The 23,760-nt window shown below is 46.0% G+C and overlaps 1 protein-coding gene across 1 annotated transcript in view; it reads right to left on the bottom strand.

Annotated features, from left to right (window-relative positions):
* The window catches only part of sez6b (seizure related 6 homolog b), a gene marked incomplete at both ends in the record, with an annotated part of 230,597 nt that overhangs the window by 63,552 nt on the left and 143,285 nt on the right, over positions 1-23,760 (bottom strand). Inside the window, one exon of the mRNA XM_080053689.1 lies at positions 11,846-12,012. Within this exon, the coding sequence (XP_079909815.1) occupies positions 11,846-12,012 (167 nt within the window). The remainder of the gene's footprint in view (positions 1-11,845; positions 12,013-23,760) is intronic.

Below are 23,760 nucleotides of genomic sequence, written 5' to 3'. Positions count from 1 at the left end.
AGCAGCTGGTTTTAACGGTCAAAAATGTCATCGGCAAAGGAAACTTGCTTGTTACTTCAGCGTGCTGTTGCCGTGACGCAGAGTTGGCTTGTTTTAAGCCGCAAACTACATGGGTTAGCTCTCTTGAGCTAGCTGGCTAATAATGACATCTTTAGCCTACTCGGGGCTTCACCCCGTGCTGTTATTGTTGGAGACAGCCAGCAAGGCTGGTTTTATGTAACTTTAAAACATGTCAAACTTGAAAATATTATTTGTGTTGAAGCTGGAGTTAAAGTATTACCAGACATTTGCTCATTAGTTAATTTTGACAGCTTTTTTAAATGAAGATGAGCAAATACTGCAGGAAAATTCAAGTCTTTCATTATTTTGATATAGGCTACTATCAATTGGAAAATGTAGGCTCTTTGGTTGATGCTGTAATTTTTATTTTGCGCTGACTGACTAAAGCCAGACTGGTGTGGTATTTTTTATGGAAATTTAAGTTCCAAGCAAAAGATGAAAATAATCTAATGTGATTAAAGTTCAGTACGGTTATTGTAATCCATTGAATTTTAAGGAAAAATACTATATCGTGATATATATCCATATCATGATATAAAATTACCTATATCGTGATATAAGATTTGGTCCATATCGCCCAGCCCTAGGGGAGAGTGGCCTAAGTTGTGCAACTTTTCACTCAAAGTGACTTTAAAGTAAGGCCTTGGCAGTAAAGTCTCCAACTCAAATATGTACATATATTTCAGGGTGTTTTGCATCCCTGGCAATAAAAACTTTGGATCTGGAATACACTGTTGAAGAAATATAGCTTTCGGAAAAAAAGTTGTCTTGATGCACAACTTGCCCCCGGTGTGGTGTAAGTTGTGCGGTTGGAGAGAATACCATGGGGTGAATTGTGCCATTGATATATATCTCATAAACTGTAATGCAAGACAAATCCATTACACAATCACTTATTTAAGGTGTATTTAAAGTAAATAAAGTAAATAGTTGACAAAGATTGAAGGACAAATTTCTTAAACAAGGCCTAGCAGATCTAATGGTTTTACCTGCAAAGCTCACAATGACAAAGTCACCATCATCATCTTTCTGGCCATCTGAACTCTCATCAGTGGTGTCGTTAAGTGGAATTAAGATGTCACTCTCTTTTGAGCTACTGTAGACAATCACTTTCTTTTGGTGACCAGCGTATACAGCCATGCCACTGGCACAACTCTCAGAAATGTACTTTGCACTAGTTGCTCTGTGCTTGTGGAACCAACTGCCACCTGACAAATGTGATTCCCCTACATGTATGCCTTTAAATCAAGGCTCAAAACCCATATGCACAACTTCCAAAATGCACAACTTAGGCCACTCTCCCCTATATGAAATAATATTTTTTTTTACAGCCATATATCCATCAAGGAGGCATCAGCATTTCAACACTAGTTTGGGTTAGATTAATCTCTGCTAATGGAGACGCCTTGTCAACCTGAATCCCTGAGTGAGAGAAGACCTCTATTTTTTGGTACTCCTCCGTTGGGGTACCAGCCGCCTGAAAGGGTGCCGAAAAGGCAGAGCTATGCACTGCCGTCGATTGATTGGTCGAAAAAATCATTTCTGCCGTCTGTAGTCACCTCGGCAAGAGTGAAGAGAGCCTTGTGTTTTTGCGAAAAATTTCAGCGCAGCACTGTTTATTGTGTGGTGTTTTTCCTCATCATTAAATTAATCAGTTGGTAACACTGTGTCCCACTGCTACGATGTCACGTAGCTGCCGCAGCCAGCGCTGTTCGCTCACTGTCTCTGTCGGCTTGCACCGAGCCGTCTCTGTGCATTTACCGGCGTAATACGATCACAACACGGGGGGAATAAATAAAGAAGCGGCCGGTTTGGCCAAGCAAAAATGAGAGACCGCTGGCCTGACCACAGTTGTTCCACAGCCCGATAGTTTGACCCATATTCTGGCGGCGGCTATCGCAGTCCACCCTAAACCCCGCCCTACCAGTAAGGGTAGGGTCGGCGGTGGAAACAACACCAAGATCTTAAACGCGAGCTGTCCCGCTCTGAGCCACTACGACCCGACCTGCTCTACTCGGTGGAAACGACGCATTAGTCACATCACACTTGATTGGCTCGATTTCTTGACCTGCATTCAACAGTCAGCCTTTCCAGCCTCTTCACTCTGCAGTAAGCTTTTAAGGCCAGGACACACCAGCCCGATAATCGCCGTCGTCAAAAAAAATGGAGTCGGCCGTTTCAGGAAGCTCCAGCTTCCCGTCGCTGCTAAAGAACACACCGAGAAGACTGCTTATTTTCCGTACGCGCGCGGGACGTAATGTCTCCACAACAGCAGGCGGCGCTAATCTGTATTGTGGCCCGAAAAAATACGAAAGCCGGAAATGATTGGACATCTCTCTAGAGCATAAACATAGATAGAAATACGTATTTATATTTATGGACCATAAGAGCACAATTTTTAGTAGAGAGTGTCTGTCAGGCCAGGACCAAAAGAGGACTCAGATGCAAGGGAAGAATGATATCAAACCCACTTTATTGAGGTCAGAATCACACAACAGGGGCTTAGGAGAATGAACAAACGAAACACTTCAGCACAGGACAAAGGGAAGACGCTGACTAAATACACATGAGGGAAATGGGGAACAGGTGGAAACGATTAGGGATCAGGTGAGACAATCAGACTGGTGACACATGAGGAAGGGCAAGTGACCTGAAACGAGAGGAGAGTTAGATCTTCAAAATAAAACAGGAAGTAACGAGACCAAGAACCCAAGACGAGACAACCTCACCGCGGTGTGACAGTACCCCTCCCTCTAGGGCCGACTCCTGACGGCCCAGGCTGGTCAGGGTGGTCCCTGTGAAAATCTGTGATGAGGATCTCGTCCAGGATGTGTCTAGACGGGACCCACTGTCTCTCCTCGGGACCATATCCTACCCAGTCCACCAGATACTGTTTACCACAGCCCCGGTTGCGAACTGCCAGTAACTGCTTAACCTTGTACACCGGACCGCCGTCTATTACTTCTGGGGGTGGCGGCGGGGCAGCGGCAGGAACCATCGGGCTCTCCTTAGCGGGCTTGACTCGGCTCACATGGAAGGTCGGGTGGACACGGAGGGATCGGGGCAGGCGAAGGCGAACTGCTGCAGGACCGATGAGCTTGGTAATAGGAAACGGACCCACGAACCGCGGCGCCAGCTTTCTGGATGGAACTTTTAGGTGCAGATCCTTGGCGGAGAGCCACACTCTCTGTCCTGGCTGGTAGGCAGGAGCGGGCCGTCTCTTGCGGTCCGCCGTCTTCTTGACCCGGTCCCCTTGGCGAATTAACACTTGCTTGGCGGCTGCCCAGATGCGGTGGCAGCGGCGAACCATGGCATGGGCGGAGGGTACAGACACCTCCAGCTCGTTGTCTGCGAACACAGGGGGCTGATAACCAAACACACACTTGAATGGTGAAATACCTGTGGCCGAGGTGGGCAGTGTATTATGGGCATACTCGACCCAGACCAGGTGTTTGCTCCATGTTGAGGGATTCTGAGAGACCAGACACCGGAGGCCGGTCTCCAGTTGCTGGTTTAGGCGTTCGGTCTGGCCGTTGGCCTCCGGGTGATAACCCGAAGTCAGGCTGGTCTTCGCTCCGATGAGCCGACAGAACTCCCTCCAGAACCGGGAGATGAACTGGGGGCCCCGGTCTGAAACAATGTCCTTGGGAAATCCGTGAATCTTGAAAACATTGTTCATCATTATCTCCGCCGTTTCTTTGGCGGAGGGCAGTTTAGGTAAAGCAATGAATCTAGTCATTTTGGAAAATCTGTCCACCACCGTGAGGACAGTGGTGTTACCTTGTGAGACCGGAAGCCCCGTGACGAAGTCCACCGAGATGTCGGACCACGGTCTGGAGGGAATGGGAAGAGGCTGCAGGAGGCCCATTCGTGACCCGGAGGATGTCTTGTTGCGAGCGCAGACCGAACATGCCCCTACGTACTCCCGGACCTCCGGCTCCATGGAGGGCCACCAGAACCTCCGGGCGATAGCGAACATAGTTCTACGAACACCCGGATGACAGGAAAGCAGCGAGGTGTGGGCCCAGTGGATCACCTGTGGGCGCAATTCAACCGGGACAAACAAACGATTCTCTGGACACCCACTAGGTGACGGAGCCTCACCATTAGCCTGCTTAACCTCATTTTCTATCTGCCAGGTCAGCGCTCCAACCACACAGGATCGTGGGAGGATCGGTTCTGGGTCCTTGTCCGCAGGCTCGGGGTCGAAGAGACGGGACAGTGCGTCTGGTTTGACGTTTCGGGACCCCGGCCTGTATGAAAGAGAAAAAGAGAATCTGTTAAAAAATAGCGCCCACCTGGCCTGGCGAGAGTTGAGTCTCTTGGCTTTCTTGATGTACTCCAAATTTTTATGATCAGTCCATACGATGAATGGATGGTCAGCCCCCTCGAGCCAGTGTCTCCACTCCTCCAAGGCGAGTTTGACCGCCAGCAGCTCCCTGTTGCCAACATCATAGTTTCGCTCCGCCTTGGATAGCCGCCGTGACAGAAAAGCACAAGGATGCATCTTACCGTCCTGCTCTGATCGCTGTGAGAGAATTGCCCCGACCCCTTCGTTGGAGGCGTCCGCCTCGACCACGAACTGCCGTTGAGGATCTGGCATGGTGAGAATGGGAGCCGAGGTAAAGCGTTGCTTGAGGGTCCGGAACGCCGCATCCGCGTCTGGAGACCAGTGGAACCGCACCTGCGTGGAGGTAAGAGCATGGAGAGGAGCAGCTACTGCGCTGAAGCCTCTGATAAACCGCCTGTAAAAGTTAGCAAAACCCAGAAATTGCTGAACCTTTTTGCGGCTATCAGGTGTGGGCCAATCGAGCACAGCGCTAATTTTAGCCGGGTCCATCTGTACTCTTCCAGGGGCTACAATGAAGCCCAGGAAGGAGACAGTATCGGCATGGAATTCACTCTTTTCAGCCTTGACATAGAGTTGATTGTCTAATAGTCTTTTTAGCACCTGGGTTACGTGGTCTTGGTGTTTGGTCAGGTTCGGGGAGTAGATAAGTATGTCGTCTAAGTAAACATACACGAAGTGGTCAAGAAAGTCTCTCAATACGTCATTTATCATGGCCTGGAATACTGCAGGAGCGTTTGTGAGACCAAATGGCATGACTCGGTACTCATAGTGGCCACTGGGGGTGTTGAAACCGGTCTTCCACTCATCTCCTTCTCTGATCCGCACCAAGTGATAGGCGTTGCGAAGATCCAACTTGGTGAATACTTTGGCCTGTTGAAGCTGGTCAAAGACAGATGACATGAGAGGAAGCGGGTAACGGTTCTTAATTGTTATGTCGTTGAGTGGGCTGTAGTCAATGCAGGGTCGTAGTGAACCATCCTTTTTCCCGACAAAGAAAAACCCGGCTCCGGCTGGGGATGATGAGTGGCGGATTAGCCCGGCTTTCAGGGAGGTCTCGATGTACTCCCGCATAGCTTCCCTCTCGGGTCCTGAGACCGCGTACAAGCGCCCTTTGGGGATGGTGGAGCCCGGAATTAACTCTATGGCACAGTCATAGGAACGGTGAGGAGGAAGTGATAGCGCTTTGGCTTTGTTAAAAACCTCTTTGAGGTGGTGGTAGCAGGATGGCACAGAGCTTAGATCCGGGTAGTTGGGATCTGTGGTGGGGTTAACAGAGACCATATTAATGTCTGCGATTCCCCCTCCCCGAACTGAAATGTTCATACAGTCACGCGCACAGTCCCCTCCCCATCCCACAATCTTTCCCGTTCTCCAATCTATGTGGGGATTGTGACGTGAGAGCCATGGCTGTCCTAATATGAGGGTCTGAGATGGGGAAGTGAATACATAAAAACGAATGTTCTCTTGGTGATCGTTAATGCGCATCTTGAGGGGGGTTGTGATGTGGGTGATAGTAAACAACTCATGTCCATTAAGAGCTTTAGCCCTGATGGGTCTAGCTAAAAGTTCTATGTTAAGATCCAGTCTTTTAGCTAATTCCCAGTCCATCAAGCTTTCATCAGCCCCTGAGTCTATAAGTGCCTTGAGTTCAGTGGTGGCGTGGTGTGTTACCTGCACTGTGGTGAGAATACGTGAGGGGGTGTCTGTAGTCTTGAATTCACTCACCATCGTGGTCCTTTTAGCCGGGCAGGTGGAGACGAGATGCCCGGGTTCACCGCAGTAAAAACAGCGACCCTCCTGTAGTCGCCTCTGTCTCTCCTCCGGTGATAGCCTGGCTCTCCCCAGCTGCATAGGCTCTTCCTCTCCTTCCTCTCCTTCTAGGCGAGGATAAGGAGACTGTTCTGGTGGAGGTTGCCGGGTGGTCGACCAGCCAGGTGTCTGCATGCGCGATGGTCTCAAGGTGCGCTGCTGTCTGAGTTGACGAGCTCGGTTATCCGTCCGGATCGCGAGGGCGATGAGCGAGTCAAGGTCCGGGGGAAGGTCCAAAGGAACCAGAAGATCCTGAATAGGAGCCGCCAATCCCTTTAAGAACACGTCGTATAGAGCCGTTGCATTCCAGCCAATCTCGGCCGACAATGTGCGAAATTGGATGGCGTAGTCACACACAGAGTTGTTACCCTGTTTCAGTCCGCTCAGCTCCCGAGCCTTTTCCCGGTTGGTAGTTACTGGGTCGAAGATCTTTCGCAGCGCCGTCTCAAATCCGGTGAGTGATCTGCAAACAGGAGAATCTTGGGCCCACTCTGCTGAGGCCCAGGCTTTGGCTCTGCCGGCAAGGTGGGAAATCATGAAGGCAATCTTTGATCGGTCAGTGGGAAAAGCGTGGGGATTTAGCTCATAGTGTATGGAGCAGTCTATGAGGAAAGCTTTACATAAGCCCAGTTCACCAGAGAATCGTGTAGGTGAAGCTAACTTACATGTAGCTCCCATGATGGTCATAGTAGGAACGGGATTTACTGGTGGAGTGGCGGCCACTGCCGGAGGCTCGGGTGCTGTATTCGTCTGCACTAGATGATCGTGCAGGCCCTGGAGTTGAGAGGACAGGAGCCCCATCTGGGAGGCCATGGCGGTCTGGAACTCCTCCTGACGAGAGATTCGGGCTTCTTGGGTTTGCAGGGCAGCAGTGAGTTGATCTATCCCTGCTGAGTCCATACTGGCTGAAGTGTAATGTCAGGCCAGGACCAAAAGAGGACTCAGATGCAAGGGAAGAATGATATCAAACCCACTTTATTGAGGTCAGAATCACACAACAGGGGCTTAGGAGAATGAACAAACGAAACACTTCAGCACAGGACAAAGGGAAGACGCTGACTAAATACACATGAGGGAAATGGGGAACAGGTGGAAACGATTAGGGATCAGGTGAGACAATCAGACTGGTGACACATGAGGAAGGGCAAGTGACCTGAAACGAGAGGAGAGTTAGATCTTCAAAATAAAACAGGAAGTAACGAGACCAAGAACCCAAGACGAGACAACCTCACCGCGGTGTGACAGTGTCGAGCATGGTGTCGAGCAGTCAACAAGGGTTGATGCATGTGAGTACTCTCAAAACGAAACGAACAAACACATTAAAACGATGGCTAGCTGTTGTTAGCTGTTTGTGCTACCCGCCTCACTTCCGGGCTTCACTGATTCGCTAGCCCTCCTCCAATCAAATTGCTCCAAATGAAAGACGGTCGGCCGCCGATTGAACATGTTCAATCGGCGGCCGACAGGCTCAAAACAAGCCCGACGACCTCTACGTCGGCCGACGTCACGGCACACACCAAACAGATTCGTCTTTTTTTTTGACGACGGCGATTATCGGGCTGGTGTGTCCTGGCCTTGACACTACAGTCTGTTGAAGGTCTTTGTTCATTCTTTCTTTGAATTAATTGAATTGATAATGTTTTTATGAAGAAAGCTTTCTGATTGAGTTTGCTGGGTCCGTGTATAGTGTAGTTTGTTTTTGGGACAGAAATGAGAAAACGGCTCGTAATTTAGTTTTATGTTTTTTTTGTTGCTGGAATGCAGAAATAAAATCCGAGCCCAGCTCTCCTTTTCTTGTTTATCGGTAAAAAAGAAAAAAAGGAAACACTAGTGAGCAGGCCATGGAGTAGGTTGTGTCTATACTCAGCTCCTCCCCCTTCGCTAAATTTAAATAAAAAACGCTCATTTTCAAGCTTTTTGGCTGTGGCAAATAACGCATAAAGCTCTTAAGGATGGGTAAGAGCAAGAAAAAGAGCCCAACGACGTTGAACAATCTCTCCTGGAGTGAAAGTGACTTTTTGTCGAGCGAGCTAGCTAGCAGCTCACCAGGCTCGGCTAGCGCCAGTGATGACCTCTCTGCAACACTGATGGAGGATGACTCCCCATCTGCTATCATACAGGCCATTAGACAACTGGAAAACTCTATCAACATAAGCCTTGAGAACCTAGAGTCATCCCTCGCTGAGGTGAAAACTAGTTTGGCCTCAAACTCTTCCCGCATAACCTTCCTGGAAGAGACTCCAGACCAGTACGAGAGGCGCTTCGTCAAATAGGAGAGAAGTTGCAGCGAGCTGTCTACACAGAACAAACTCTTGAAAGCCAAAGTGTGTGACCTCAAAGGGCGATCACAAAGACAAAACATCAAAATTGTGGGTCTGCCCGAGAAGGCGGTTGTGTTGGACCTGTTACCTAAACTCTTGGGAGCTGACAGTTTCCCCCACGGGATCAAAGTGGACCGAGCTCACCTAGTTGGGTCGCTGAGCAACAACAAGCCACGTATCATGATCGCAAAAATACACCACAAGCTAAAATGATTTATCAGTAAAATGTACACATTTCCCATTAATTCAGGATGTTTCCTAGCAATGGACATTATCAGAAATTATTCAGGACCAAGGGCAGTGAAAATATAATTGTTATAAAAAAAGTTGTCTTGTGTCTCACTTTACCCCAGGTTAGGGGTAAACTGAGACAGACCACAGAAATCAAGGGGTAAACTGATCCACTTACTTTTTCCACTCTGAAACTACCATAACAACACATGCTGTAACAGTTAGAATTCTGACAGCTAGCTTGAAAACCAAATATTTCAGAACTAATGTCGTACTAGTAACAGAATCATGGGGTTTGGTCAATTAAGGAGAATGTTTTCTAAACACTTGAAAGTAGCTCTGATCCAATACAACATAATTCATATTCAATAATTAACATTCAAATGACAGATAGAACCAGTTAGATTAAAACACAGTCTGGGGGTCAGAACACATGACCCTTAGAGCCAGCTAGAGTCTGAGGATCAGAGTAAAGGACAATCAGAACCAGCTAGAACAGCCTGGGACTCAGAACACAGGACTAGACCCAGCTGTCATTTTCCATCTATTGAGTCTTTGATTAATATTTTTCTGCATTTGTTTTATTGGGATCATTCATTGGATAAAGACATATTATTTAGTCCTGGATGGTAAAGGTCACTCTCCTGTCCCCCACATACACTCAACAAAAATATAAACGCAACACTTTTGTTTTTGCTCCCATTTTTCATGAGATGGACTTAAAGATCTAAAATTCATTCCAGATACACAATATTACCATTTCTCTCAAACATTGTTCACAGATCTGTCTAAATGTGTGATAGTGAGCACTTCTGCTTTGCTGAGATAATCCATCCCACCTCACAGGTGTGCCACATCAAGATGCTGATCTGACATCATGATTAGTGCACAGGTGTGCCTTAGACTGTCCACAATAAAAGGCCACTCTGAAATGTGCATTTTTTTGCTTTATTGGGAGTCTGGGGACTCAGAACCAGTCAGTATCTGGTGTGACCACCATTTGCCTCATGCAGTGCAACACATCTTCTTCGCATAGAGTTTATCAGATTGTCAATTGTGGCCTGTGGAATGTTGGTCCACTCCTCTTCAATGGCTGTGCGAAGTTGCTGGAGACGGCTTATGGTGGAGAAATTAACATTCATTTCATTTCATTTTCCTTTATTTATTCTCGAAAGATCAATTGAGGGTTACCCTCTTTTACAATGACGTCGAGACAATTACAGATACACAATATACAATGAGAATACACAACAAGCTTACAAAGAGACAACAACAATTAAAACATTCAGATCAATTGAATAAAACAGAACAATAGCCTAATTAAAACAGTTACAAGTGGAGTGGGGCTGATTCAAAATAATAACTTTAAATTGGTTAACAGTTATGAGTGTATTTATTTTAATTTGATGTTGTAGGCTGTTCCAGGAGTCAGGGGCACTGTGGCTAAAAGCAGTTTTACCAAGGTCAGACCGGGCGTATGGAACATATAACATGAGCATTTAAGTTGAGCGGGTATGATAAAGCCCATCTGAAATATGCAGCATTGTTGTCAAATAGAGTGGTAGCTTTCCGGTCAGGGCTTTATATATAAAAATATGCCAATGTGCATCACGTCTCTCTTTAAGAGAAGACCACCCAACCTTTTCATATAAAAGACAATGGTGAGTGTCATAAGCATCTCCTGTAATGAACCTTAAGGCAGAGTGAAAAACGGAGTCTAGGAGTTTAAGACATGAATGAGATGCATGCCTATAAATCACATCACCGTAATCAAGGACAGACATAAAACTGCCTCAATAATCCTTTTCCTACAGAACAACGGGAAGGTGGCTTTGTTCCTATAAAAATATCCAATCTTTTGTCGCAGACGACAGACAAGATTTTTTATGTGAAATTTAAAAGATACATTTTCATCTATCCAGATGCCGAGATACTTATATTCAGTGACTCTTTCAATTTGAGATCCATTATTTGTATGAATATTAAGATCATTAAAATGTATAGTTCTTGCTCTGGAGAAACACATATATTTTGTTTTGTCTATATTAAGAACAAGCCTGAGGTCCACTAGACAGTCCTGCGGGGTGTTAAAAGAGCTCTGAAAGGTTCTGAACAGATTGATGGACCGAATCAGAAATGCAATACAGTACAGTGTCGTCAGCATACAAATGGGCTTGACAGTTTTGTAGCGATGAAACAATGTTATTGATGTTATTCAATGCACGAGCAACATATCTGGTTGACATTCCTGCGGTCAGCATGCCAATTGAGAAATGGTACAATTGTGTATCTGTCCATCTCATGAAAAATGGGAGCAAAAACAAAAGTGTTGCGTTTATATTTTTGTTGAGTGTACATACCTGACAAACCATGCCCTTGCTGACACCCCTTCAACCATTCAACCCCCACCTCCGGCCCGCATTGTCTTTTGTCTTATGCAAACTAGTCTCCTTGCTACCTCAAATATAATGGATTCAATAAAAGAGGGCACAGACACTGTCTCACTTTACCCCACAGCATTTGTCTCACTTTACCCCACCGCCACAATTTGAGAAAAAACTACCTCTCTCAGCAATTCAGGCTAATCTTCAGTTAGCATCATCACATGGTTTCATATGTTGGTAGTTCATCAACATGTATGATATAAGTTTTTCTACCTGAATCAATTGGCTTTGGCACAACAGTTGATTAAGTTGACAGCAAGAAAATTTACTCTTAGATGCAAAAAAGACATTTTTATGAAAAAAACATGCTTACAACAGCACAATGAGGTCTTATCCTTCATGGCCAAGGGGAAATGAGAGGGTCTTGAAAACATAATTCTCATATGACCAAAAATCTGTTACATTGCCTAGTGGCAATGTGGGTGTCTCACATTACCCGATGACTCACATTACCTCGTTCTCCCATACTGTTATTGTGTTATTGTTTTACGTTCTGAGTTGGACTAATGTTATAATTTACGCTGTCATTATGGCTCATTTATACTGTTTTTCTTTTCTTTTCTTTAGGGGGTAGTTCACATGAACAAAAATATAGTTCAATCCAAAAAACAAACCAGCATGGAGTTTACCTTGGTACCTGATGGCAATGCCAGTGGATGTGCCTGCAGCGTCAGTAGTCAGCTCAATGAAGAGATGCCTGGCCGTGCTGAGGAGACCTTCATTGGGCAGATACTCCACCTGATACGAATCATACAGCGAAGCAGCGTCTATGCTCTTACCGTTCTTGATCAGCAGCCTAGAAGGAATCGAACACAGAATCATTACTGCAGAAAAATAGCATAGGGGAGAGTGGCCTAAGTTGTGCCACTTTTTACTCAAAGTGACTTTAAAGTGAGGCCTTGACAGTAAAGTCTCCAACTCAAATATGTACATATATTTCAGGGTGTTGTGCATCCCTGGCAATAACAACTTTGGATCTGGAATAAACTGTTGAAGAAATATAGCTTTCGGAAAAAAAGTTGCCTTGTGGCACAACTTGCCCCAGGTGTGGTGTAAGTTGTGCCACGAGAGAGAATACCATGGGGTAAATTGTGCCATTGATATACAGGTGAAACTCGAAAAATTAGAATATCGTGCAAAAGTTAATTTATTTCAGTAATTCAACTTTAAAGGTGAAAATAATATATTATACAGACTCATTACGTGCAAAGTGAGATATGTGAAGCCTTTATTTGTTATAATTGTGATTATTATGGCTTACAGTTTATAAAAACCCCAAATTCAAAATCTCAGAAAATTTGAATATTACATAAAATCAATAAAAAAAGGTTTTTAAATACTCTAGAAAGTATAATCATGCATATGTACTAAGTACTTGGTTTGGACCCCTTTTACATGAATTCTTGCCTCAATGCGGCGTGGCATGGCACTGCTGAGGTGTTATGGAAGCCCAGGTTGCTTTGATAGTGGCCTTCAGCTCGTCTGTATTGTTCGGTCTGGTGTGTATCATCTTCCTTTTGACAATAGTCCATAGTTTCTCTATGGAGTTCAGGTCAGGAGAGTTGTCTGGCCATTCATGCACAGTAATACCATGGTACTGTGGGCAGGTGCCAAGTCTAGCTGGAAATGGAAATTGTCATCACCATAAAGCTTGTCAACAGACAGAAGCATGAAGTGCTCTAAAATATTCTGGTAGATGGCTGTGGTGACTTTGGACTTGATAACACAGTGGACCAACAGCAGCAGATGACATGATACCTCAATTCATCACTGATCCATATTAAATGTTGCGTTTCATTTGGAAATCAAGGTCCCACAGTCTAGAGGAAGAGTGGAGGGGCACAAAATCCAAGGGGCTTGAAGACCACTGTCAAGTTTCAACAGTCAGTGATGGTTTGAGGCACCATGTCATCTGATGGTGTTGGTCCACTGTGTTATCAAGTCCAAAGTCACCACAGCTGTCTACCAGGAGATTTTAGAGCACTTGATGCTCCTGTCTGTTGACAAGCTTTATGGAGATGCTGAATTACTTTTTCCAGCAAGAATTTACACCTGTCCACAGTGCCAAAACCACAAGTAACTGGTTGACTGACCATGGTATTACTGTGTTGATTGGTCAGACAACTCTCCTGACCTGAACCCAATAGAGAAACTATGGAGTATTGTCGAGGCACCAGACCCAACAATACAGACGAGCTGAAGGCCTCTATCAAAGCAACCTTGGCTTCCATAACACCTCAGCAGTGCTGATAGCATCCATGCCACGCCGCATTGAGGCAAGAATTCATGCAAAAGGGGCCCAAACCAAGTACTTAGTACATATGCATGATTATACTTTCTAGAGGGCCGACATTTCTGTATTTAAAAACCTTTTTTTATTGATTTTATGTAATATTCTAATTTTCTGAGATTTTGAATTTGGGGTTTTCATAAGCTGTAAGCCATAATAATCACAATTATAACAAATAACGGCTTGAAATATCTCACTTTGAATGTAATGAGTCTATATAATATATTAGTTTCAATTACTGAAATAAATGAACTTTTGCACGATATTCAAATTTTTCGAGTTTCACCTGTATACTGTCCACACCAGAAGCTGCACTGACAGCTAGTTGTAACCCTGAGGAACCCTCAAAAATAATCTTCTTACAGCCACAACGCAAAGCACCACAGGCCTGGACACCCAACATAAGTGAAGGAAAGTGCACTAGAGGTGACGAATGAATCCTTTTTAACAGGAGGTCTGTTACTACCTCATGTCTTCTAGCATTATCGCATTTCATCAATATAGCAGTGATTCTTGAATAGCGGGACAAAAGACCGTCTTGCAATAGTAACTGATGTTATGTTTAGAAATAAAAATATTTAAAATTGCAGATGTTATAGGGGATTAAAAATATAATGCTTTTATCATTATTATGTCAAATGCATGACACTTGTTATCTTCTCACAACATCCAAAACAGTGTGTCCACAGAGAAGGTTTCAATCTTTCATATGGAATAAAACTTATTAAAAATGTTCTAAATAATCTCTCATATCAATAAAAACTGTTTTTCTACAACACATTCATGTTTTATAAGGTTTCTAAGTGGTGGGACACCTTCAGACAATCCATTAAAATGTAATAAAATCAGGCAAGAAGTTTTAGAATATTTTTCATTCCAAATCTTGAAAGTCATGCGTCACAACCATGATATGTCCACACCGGCTTACAATTTCTGAAGAAGTTATTTGAAATGTTTTAATCATTTTATTATCCTGAAGTAGTTCATACTAGCACCTAACATCAAAAGAAAAAACAGATGGCTACTAGATAAATTCCATTTGTTTTGTTTAAGAAACGTTCAATATGTGAACACCGTCAGATGTGAACTCCGTCAGATTTCCTGTCTGATGGTGATGACAGGCCAATGACGGAGTTGACATTCAATGTGAAAGCATTACATTTGGGTGGTTTTTGTTATGAGAGAATACAGGTCGGACCCAAAAGCAGGACAGACTCCAGGTTGTAAGTAAAGAACAATGTTTATTTAAGGCTGGCTGGGCACAGGACGGCCGATTGGCGTGGCAAGCTGGGGCAAGTGGACATCCGGAAAACCGCAGGCAGGCGGGCAGGAAAAAGCGAACAGCGACGGCAACTGGCACGGAGTAGAAGAGGAGCAGAGTTAGTACCAACTCAAACTGGAGGTAGAAAGAAAACAACAAACTAGAAATCCTAGGTCTCGGGTAGTTACCGCTCTGGAAAGTAGTATACTCTGGCGCTGAACGACAGGAGTCCACAGGCTTAAGTAGAGAGCCCTGATTAGCCCAACGATCCACACCTGGAAACAGCCTGCCCTGAAAGCCCAACGATCCACACCTGGAACAGTCTGCCCAGGAGTGCTGCCACGCCCACATGCCAACAGGGAGGAGATACATAGAACACAGAGGAGAGACAGACAAGGGAAAACACACACAAGAGAAGGAGAGACTGCCGAGCCGTGAGTCATGACAGTACCCCCCCTCAACGACCGCCTCCAGGCGGTCTACCAGGCTTCTCTGGGTACCTGGCATAGAACTCCCGGAGGAGTGCGGGGTCCAAGATGAGGCCCCTGGCGATCCAGCTCCTCTCCTCTGGCCCATAACCCTCCCAGTCCACCAAGTACTGGTAGGCCCTCCCTCTGCGCCGAACGTCCATCACCCGGCTGACCGTGAAGGCCGGGTGACCATCAATGAGACGGGGGGCAGTGGGGCGACGGTAGGCGGGCACAACTCACTAGTGGTGACTGGCTTTAGCTGGGAGACGTGAAAAGTAGGGTGTATCCTGAGAGACTGGGGAAGCTTAAGGCGAATGGCAGCAGGATTAATGACCCTATCGACCTCAAATGGTCCAATATACCGGGGAGACAGCTTCCTGGACTCGACGCTAAGGGGAATGTCCCTGGAGCAAAGCCAAACCCTTTGGCCAGGTACGTACACGGGAGCAGGGACCCGCCGCCGGTCAGCCAACCTCTGATTCTGTTCCTTAGTACGCAGGAGGGCCGCTCTGGAATCTCTCCAGATCCTGCGGATCCTACGCACGTTGTGCTGAACAGAAGGCACGGCGATCTCGATCTCCTGAGAGGGGAAGAGAGGAGGTAAGTAGCCCAGAGACGCTTCAAAAGGTGTCATACCTGTAGCTGCCGACGTCATTGAGTTGTGGGAGTATTCAACACAGGTGAGATGTGAGCTCCACGACGCTGGGTTGTGAGCGCAGATGCATCTCAGAACCGTCTCCAGGTCCTGATTAGCTCTCTCGGTCTGGCCATTGGACTGGGGGTGATGGCCGGAGGAAAGACTGACGGAGGCCCCCCAACGCCTGGCAAAACGCTTTCCACACTTGAGAGGTGAACTGAGGCCCTCGATCCGAGACAATGTCCAGGGGAATCCCGTGGATCCGAAACACATGGTTGACCACCAGCTCAGCAGTCTCTGCAGCCGAGGGCAGTTTGGGAAGGGCCACGAAATGCACCGCCTTGGAAAAACGATCCACAATATTAAGGATAGTGTCATTACCTTCAGACGGTGGTAATCCAGTCACAAAGTCCAGAGCTATGTGCGACCATGGGCAACCCGGCACAGGGAGCGGATGCAGGAGCCCGGCTGGAGGGCGATGAGTCGACTTGCCACGAGCGCAGATGGTACACGCTTTCACATACTCGTGCGTGTCGGCAGCGATGGACGGCCACCAGAAATGGCGTTGAATCAGGCCCAGGGTACGGGAAACTCCAGGATGACAGGCAAAACGTGAAGTGTGACCCCACTTCAGCACCTGAGAACGAACAGAAACAGGCACAAACAGACAACCCGGAGGTCCACCCCCAGGACCGGGGTCCCCTTGGAGAGCCACTTTAACCACGGACTCAATCTCCCATGTCAGAGAGCCCATCTGGCAGGACTGGGGAAGAATAGTATCCGGGACTGAGGAACTGTCGTTATCAGGGTTAAACTGTCTGGAGAGGGCGTCAGGTTTAATATTCTTGCTACCAGGTCTAAACGTGAGGTTAAAGTTAAACCGACCAAAAAACAGAGCCCAACGTGCTTGGCGGGAGTTTAACCGTTTAGCTGTCTGAATGTAAGCCAGGTTCTTGTGATCTGTCCATACCGTAAACGGAGACGCCGCACCCTCCAACCAGTGGCGCCCTTCCTCCAGCGCCAGCTTAACAGCTAGCAACTCTCTGTTGCCGACGTCGTAGTTCCTCTCCGCAGGAGACAGCTTCTTGGAGAAGAAGGCGCAGGGATGAAGCTTGTTGTCTCCTTCGGCTCTCTGCGACAATACAGCTCCCACTCCAAGATCCGAAGCGTCCACCTCGACGACGAACTGACGAGCAGGATCGGGCTGCACCAGGATGGGAGCTGAGGAGAAGCGTCTCTTAAGCTCGCAGAATGCATCCTCGGCTGCAGGCGACCAGACAAATGGAGCAGACGGAGAGGTTAGCTTAGTGAGGGGTGTTACTACCTGGCTGTAGTTTCTCACGAACCGTCTGTAGAAGTTGGCGAAGCCCAAGAATCTCTGGAGTTGCTTCCGTGAGCACGGCTGCGGCCATTCCGTAACCGCCCGGACCTTGGCTGGGTCGGCCCGCACCTGTCCGCACTCCAGGATGTAGCCCAGGAACGACACTGAGGAGACATGGAACTCACACTTCTCTTGTTTAACAAACAGTTTATTCTCCAACAACCTCTGGAGGACCTGACGCACGTGCACAACGTGCTCCTCAATGTTGTGGGAAAAAATCCGAATATCATCGAGGTAGACAAACAGAGTGGTTCAAATAGTCTCTAAGCACGTCATTTATCAGGGCTTGGAATACTGCTAGGGCATTGGTAAGACCAAAAGGCATGACTAGGTACTCGAAGTGACCTAAAGGGGTGTTAAACGCAGTCTTCCACTCGTCCCCCTCCCTGATGCGAACCAAATGGTAGGCATTACGTAAATCCAACTTAGAAAAAACAGTAGCCCCATGGAGTGGTTCAAACGCAGAGTTAATCAGTGGCAGAGGATATTTGTTCTTTACAGTAATATTGTTCAAACCCCGAAAGTCAATACATGGTCTCAGAGTCTTATCCTTCTTAGCCACAAAGAAAACACCAGCTCCTAATGGAGAGGAAGAGGAGCGGATAATACCTGAGTCCAGTGATTCCGTGACGTATTTCTCCATGGACTCGCGCTCCGGAGCTGAGATATTGTAGAGCCGGCTGGTGGGAAGAGGGGCACCAGGTCGATGGCGCAGTCGTAAGGTCTGTGAGGAGGTAAGGATAAGGCCCGGTGCTTGCTGAACACCTCGGCCAGGTCGTGATACTCCCGAGGAACAGAGGACAAGTCAGGAGGTTCTGATGAGGCAACACACTCCTTCTGCCACGGAAGCCCGAGCACTAAGGGAGCATGTGTGGAGGGCATTACATGGAATGATATCTTTTCTCTGTGGTTGCCAGCCAACAGGAGAGACAACGGCTGCGTCTGTTCGGAAATAAGGGCCAAAACTTCACCATTGAGTGCATTAACTTTGAGCGGTGGGTCAATGGGATTGGTGACTATCTGAAATTAGAGTCAAGAATATTAGAGTCAGAACCTGAATCGACTAGGGCCACAAGTTGATAAGTATTCCCGTTAATGAAAATACTAGCTTTAATGTTAATGCGTCTTCGGGGTAAACAGGGTAATACTGTGCTACTCACCAGAACCCCGTCTGCGACTGGTGAGGGCTTGGGTTTAACCGGCGAGAACACCTAGCCCGTTGATGTCCAGGTTCCCCACAGTAGAGGCATAATCCACCCTCAAATCTTCTACTCCGCTCGGAAGGTGGGAGTCGGTTCCGACCCAACTGCATGGGCTCCTCTGTAGACGAGGGAGGAAGAGCAGGAAACACAGGCGATTCCATGGTGCGGTGGCTGGAGGCATATCCAGCGTCAGCTGGAGAGGGACGAAAAGGTCCAGGAAAGCGACCGGTCCTTTCCCTACGACGCTCTCGGAGGCGATTGTCCAGTCTAATGGCTAAAGCTATGAGTTCATCTAAATCTGCTGACTCATCTCGCACAGCTAACTCGTCCTTAACGGAATCGACTAATCCGTTGAGAAAAACTCCCTGTAACGCCTCGTCGTTCCACCCCGTCTCCACTGCTAACGCCCTGAACTCCACCAAATATTCTGCCACACTGCGAGCCCCCTGTCGTAGTTGGAGTAGGCGCTTAGTAGCGTCCCTACCCCTGACCGGGTGGTCAAAAACTTTCTTCATTTCAGCTACAAAGCTAGGAAACGAAAAACATACAGCGGACTGCCTCTCCCACACCGAAGACGCCCAAGTCAAAGCATGTCCAGAGAGTAAGCCTATGACGTAACTTATCTTGGCTCGGTCCGAAGCATAGGAGCTGGGTTGCTGCTCAAATACTAACGAGCACTGTAGAAGAAATGACTTGCATACCCCAAAACTCCCGGCATAGCGTTCCGGTGCGGGGACACGAGGCTCTCGGGCAGACGGAAGGACAGGTGCTGGAACTGGGTCGCGTTGAGCAGGTATGGCAGGAACTACAGGAGCTAGGTGCGTGACGACTCCGTGGAGTTGTCCTCCCAACGCCGCCACGTTCGAGGTGAGTTCCCCTAACAAGGAGATAATGTCATGGAGGGCCATTTCATGTTGTCCCACACGATTGCCTTGCGCTACCACTGCTTGGCGTAACCTGTCTGTCTCCGCTGGGTCCATGTTGGCCAGAGTATTCTGTTATGAGAGAATACAGGTCGGACCCAAAAGCAGGACAGACTCCAGGTTGTAAGTAAAGAACAATGTTTATTTAAGGCTGGCTGGGCACAGGACGGCCGATTGGCGTGGCACGCTGGGGCAAGTGGACATCCGGAAAACCGCAGGCAGGCGGGCAGGAAAAAGCGAACAGCGACGGCAACTGGCACGGAGGAGAAGAGGAGCAGAGTTAGTACCAACTCAAACTGGAGGTAGAAAGAAAACAACAAACTAGAAATCCTAGGTCTCGGGTAGTTAACGCTCTGGAAAGTAGTATACTCTGGCGCTGAACGACAGGAGTCCACAGGCTTAAGTAGAGAGCCCTGATTAGCCCAACGATCCACACCTGGAAACAGCCTGCCCTGAAAGCCCAACGATCCACACCTGGAACAGTCTGCCCAGGAGTGCTGCCACGCCCACATGCCAACAGGGAGGAGATACATAGAACACAGAGGAGAGACAGACAAGGGAAAACACACACAAGAGAAGGAGAGACTGCCGAGCCGTGAGTCATGACAGTTTTCAAGTTATTATAACAGTCAGTGCGTTTACATGCAGACTCATAATCGGGTAACTAAACGAATAAGACCTCAACAGGACTTTTAAACTGCATGTAAACACCTTTATCCGATCTACTTCGCACACAAATCGGCACGATAACGGACAAGAGATGTCGGATAAGAACACCTAGATAAGTCGTTTGTTGTCGGCTTTCTCTCTGCATGTATACAGGGATCGGACATCGCATATCGGACTTCTCGTTCTGTGCTTGTGTGCCTGCACGCCTGCGCGTAATAGGCTACACCATGGGTGAACCGGACGTGGCTCTTTCAACACTTGTTGAAAGCATGGTTGAAAGGGCTACAGCGCCACCTAGCATAGTGGAGACAGCCATGCATTGGACATTTATCCGATATCTGAAAGGCCATGTAAACTCAGACAAGTGACACGGTCCGTTCGAGTGTCTAGTTCGATATATGTGATAATCTAATCTAGTTGTGCCATGGAAACGCACTGAGTGATTCTTGAGAAGTGGGACAAAACAGGGTGCAATGTTGAAAAAATACAAACCCTATGTTTCGGCAAATTAAATTACATGTAGCTATGTATCCAACATATATTAACCCTTAGGGGTTCAGGGCTATTTTTGATTCCGACGTCCTTAACCACATTTAGAAATAGTTAACATGCCAATGTTTGGTATCCTTTTCATCAGCACTACCTCACCTTTTTGACCTAATAGTTATTCTTTAAATTTTGACATATTATATGAACATATTGGACCCAAAACCACCAAAAAACTCAAAAAACGTATTTAAAAAATATATTATTTTTACTATGGGTAATACAAACATTCACAAGGAAATATTTTGAAAGCTGAAAATAAATACATGGAATGTCATAATGATAATGTAAAAGTTTGATTGAGGTGGCATCAACCTAAATACAAATGTTATGAACAAATAGCTGGTGAATACATAGGCGTTTTCCCCAAATTCCTCAAAGTTCTGTTAACCATAAACAGAGGGCTCATCCAAAAATGGAGCGTAGCGTTAGTTCAGGCAGGGTACGGACGTCAAGCCGGCTGTCATCTGGGCTCCTCAGTTGACAGCCAGGTTACGCCCCTAGCACACCATTGGCCGCACACTCAAGTGGCGCCTCATTTAAGCTGCTCTAGCCTACCTACTGGTGCTGCTTCCTCTGCAAACTCTCGCAACCCACCTCCTCCTTGTTAACTGTATTGTCATCAATGTCATTTCTGCCGGCATTATAATTGACTCTGCTTTCACAAAAAAAAAGATAAAAGTGGTATGTCTTTAATTTACCAGGAACAGCTAAGTACTGGGATGTTTTCCAAACAAAGATTTTTTGAAAAGCAGTATTTGGTTGAATGAAATAAAATAAAATGTGAAAAACTGGCTGTGCAAAAATATGGGAACCCTTGTGGTTTTGTTGATTTTAATGCATGTAACAGCATGTAAAACTGATGACTTTAAACACGAAATTGGTTGGATTATGTTGTTAAGCCTTGAACCTCATATAAATGTCTGTTTAATCATGAGAAAAGGTATTTTAGGTGCCTAAATGCAAGTTGCACTTCTCTTTGGCTCTCTGCTGAATTGAGACAGAATGGGATCATCAAAGCAGCTCCCAAAATATCTGAAAAACAAAGATTATTCATTGTCATGGTTTAGGGGAAGGCTACAAGAAGCTTTCCCAAAGGTTTCAATTGTCAATTTCGACTGTAGGGAACGTTGTCAGGAAATGGAAGGACACAGGCACAGTGGCAGTTAAACCCAGGCATGGCAGACCAAGAAAAAAACAGGAGCGGCATAGGTGGAGGATTGTGAGAATGGTTGCACACAACCCACAGATCACCTCCAAAGACCTACAAGAACATCTGGCTGCAAATTGTGTATCTGTACATGGTTCAACAATTCAGCGCAATTTGCACCAAAACATCTGTATGCCCGGGTGATGAGAAGGAAGCCCTTTCTGCGCCCACGCCACAGATACAGTTTCATGGAGTATGCAAAAGCTCATTTAGACAAGCCAGCTTCATATTGGAAGAAAATGCTTTGGACTGATGAGACAAAAATTTAGTTATTTGGTGTTTATAAAAAGCGCTTTGCATGGCGAAAGAAGAAAACTGCATTCCAAGAAAAACACCTGCTACCTACTGTCAAATTTGGTCATGCTGTGGCCACTTCAGGGACTGGGGCCCTGGTTAAAGTCGATAGTCGGATGAATTCAACCCAGTTTCAACAGATTATTCAGGATAATGTTCAAGCATCAGTCACAAAGTTGAAGTTGCCCAGGGGTTGGATATTCCAACAAGACAATGACCCTTAACACAGTTCAAATTCCTGCAGAGGGAAAAGTACAATGTTCTGATATGGCCGTTGCAGTACAATGACTTGAATATCATCGAAAATCTATGGGATGATTTGAAGCGGGCGTTACATGCTCGGCAGCCATCACATTTAACTGAACTGGATCGCTTTAGTATGTAAGAAAGAATGTTCAAAATACCTACATCCAGGATCCAGACATTCATCACAGGCTACCGAAGGCGTCTAGAGGCTGTTATTTTTGCAAAAGGAGGCTCAACTAGTACTGATGTCATTTTTGTTTTGGGGTGCCCAAATTTATCCACCAGTCAAATTTTGTTATGATGCCTATTGCATATTTTCTATTATTCCAATAAACAAAATGACACTGCTGAATTGCTTCTGTTTCCCTAAGGTATGTCATATATGAAAAGGAATTTGCTTCTTTGAAATCCCAGCTAATGATGAACAAAAATCCCCAAAATTAGAAGGGGGTCCCAAACTTTTTCATATGACTGTATATGCTAGAATATATATATGACTTTTATATATAGTCTAAAGTAAAGATTATTACTGTGTCTCTAGGCCACATCATTATTTCTTATCTTATGTAGGCTGGCTGTGTGTGTGACAGTCAGACAACAATGGCAACTTCATGTAAATAGTCACTCTTTGACTCTGAGGATGAACTGTCCTCCTCCTTCATATCAAAGAACAAGCTAATAGCTTGACTCAAGTTCAAAGTTTGCTTCAATATTACTAAAATAGTCTCAGTAGTCTATAGGCCCGGTTCTAGACAGTTAGATTAGGGTGGGCCTGTAGAAATTTTAGGTGGGCACACTGGGCAGAGAGACCGAAGATGCGAGCTCGCGCAGAGCGTGTAGAGCACAATATGCAAATAAACTTTGAGTGTTGCTGTGTGGGAGATTTGATTCTTGCATGTTTTTTTCCAAAATGTTTATGAATAACATAATATACATTATATACAACATAATGTATCTTTTTTTTTATCGCAGTATTAACTGTAGGCAGCCTGAGCTAATTGAAGAGAAAGCTCTGGGCAACCTGGATGGTGGTAGAGCTATATACTATACAAACTATATAGATATATAGTCTTTCCACTATTGGCTCCGATGTCCAGCTTGGTGAAAATAGTAGCCAGCCGAGGTCACAACCCTGCTAGGGGGGTCCGGGGGTATGCCCCCCCGGGAGTTTTTTTTTTACCTTTTTAAAATGAAATGCATGAATCTGGTGCACTTTGAGAGGAAAATTAAGAGGCTAAATCTGAGGAATTTTGTGTGAACAAATAATTTGGAGACACTGGGTCGACTTAGAATTAGAAGCTATTGAAGAAAGACACATGGATTTTCCATAGAAATATAAATTTTAAATAAAACATTATGCAGGGTCCTCTGGGATGGGCTTGGTGCTCTCTTTCTTTTACGGGACATATTTTTCT

Source organism: Ammodytes marinus, assembly GCF_949987685.1.
Source record: "Ammodytes marinus genome assembly, chromosome: 3".
In the NCBI taxonomy this organism is placed as follows: Eukaryota; Metazoa; Chordata; class Actinopteri; order Uranoscopiformes; family Ammodytidae; genus Ammodytes; species Ammodytes marinus.
This window is presented reverse-complemented; position numbering and strand designations above follow the sequence as displayed.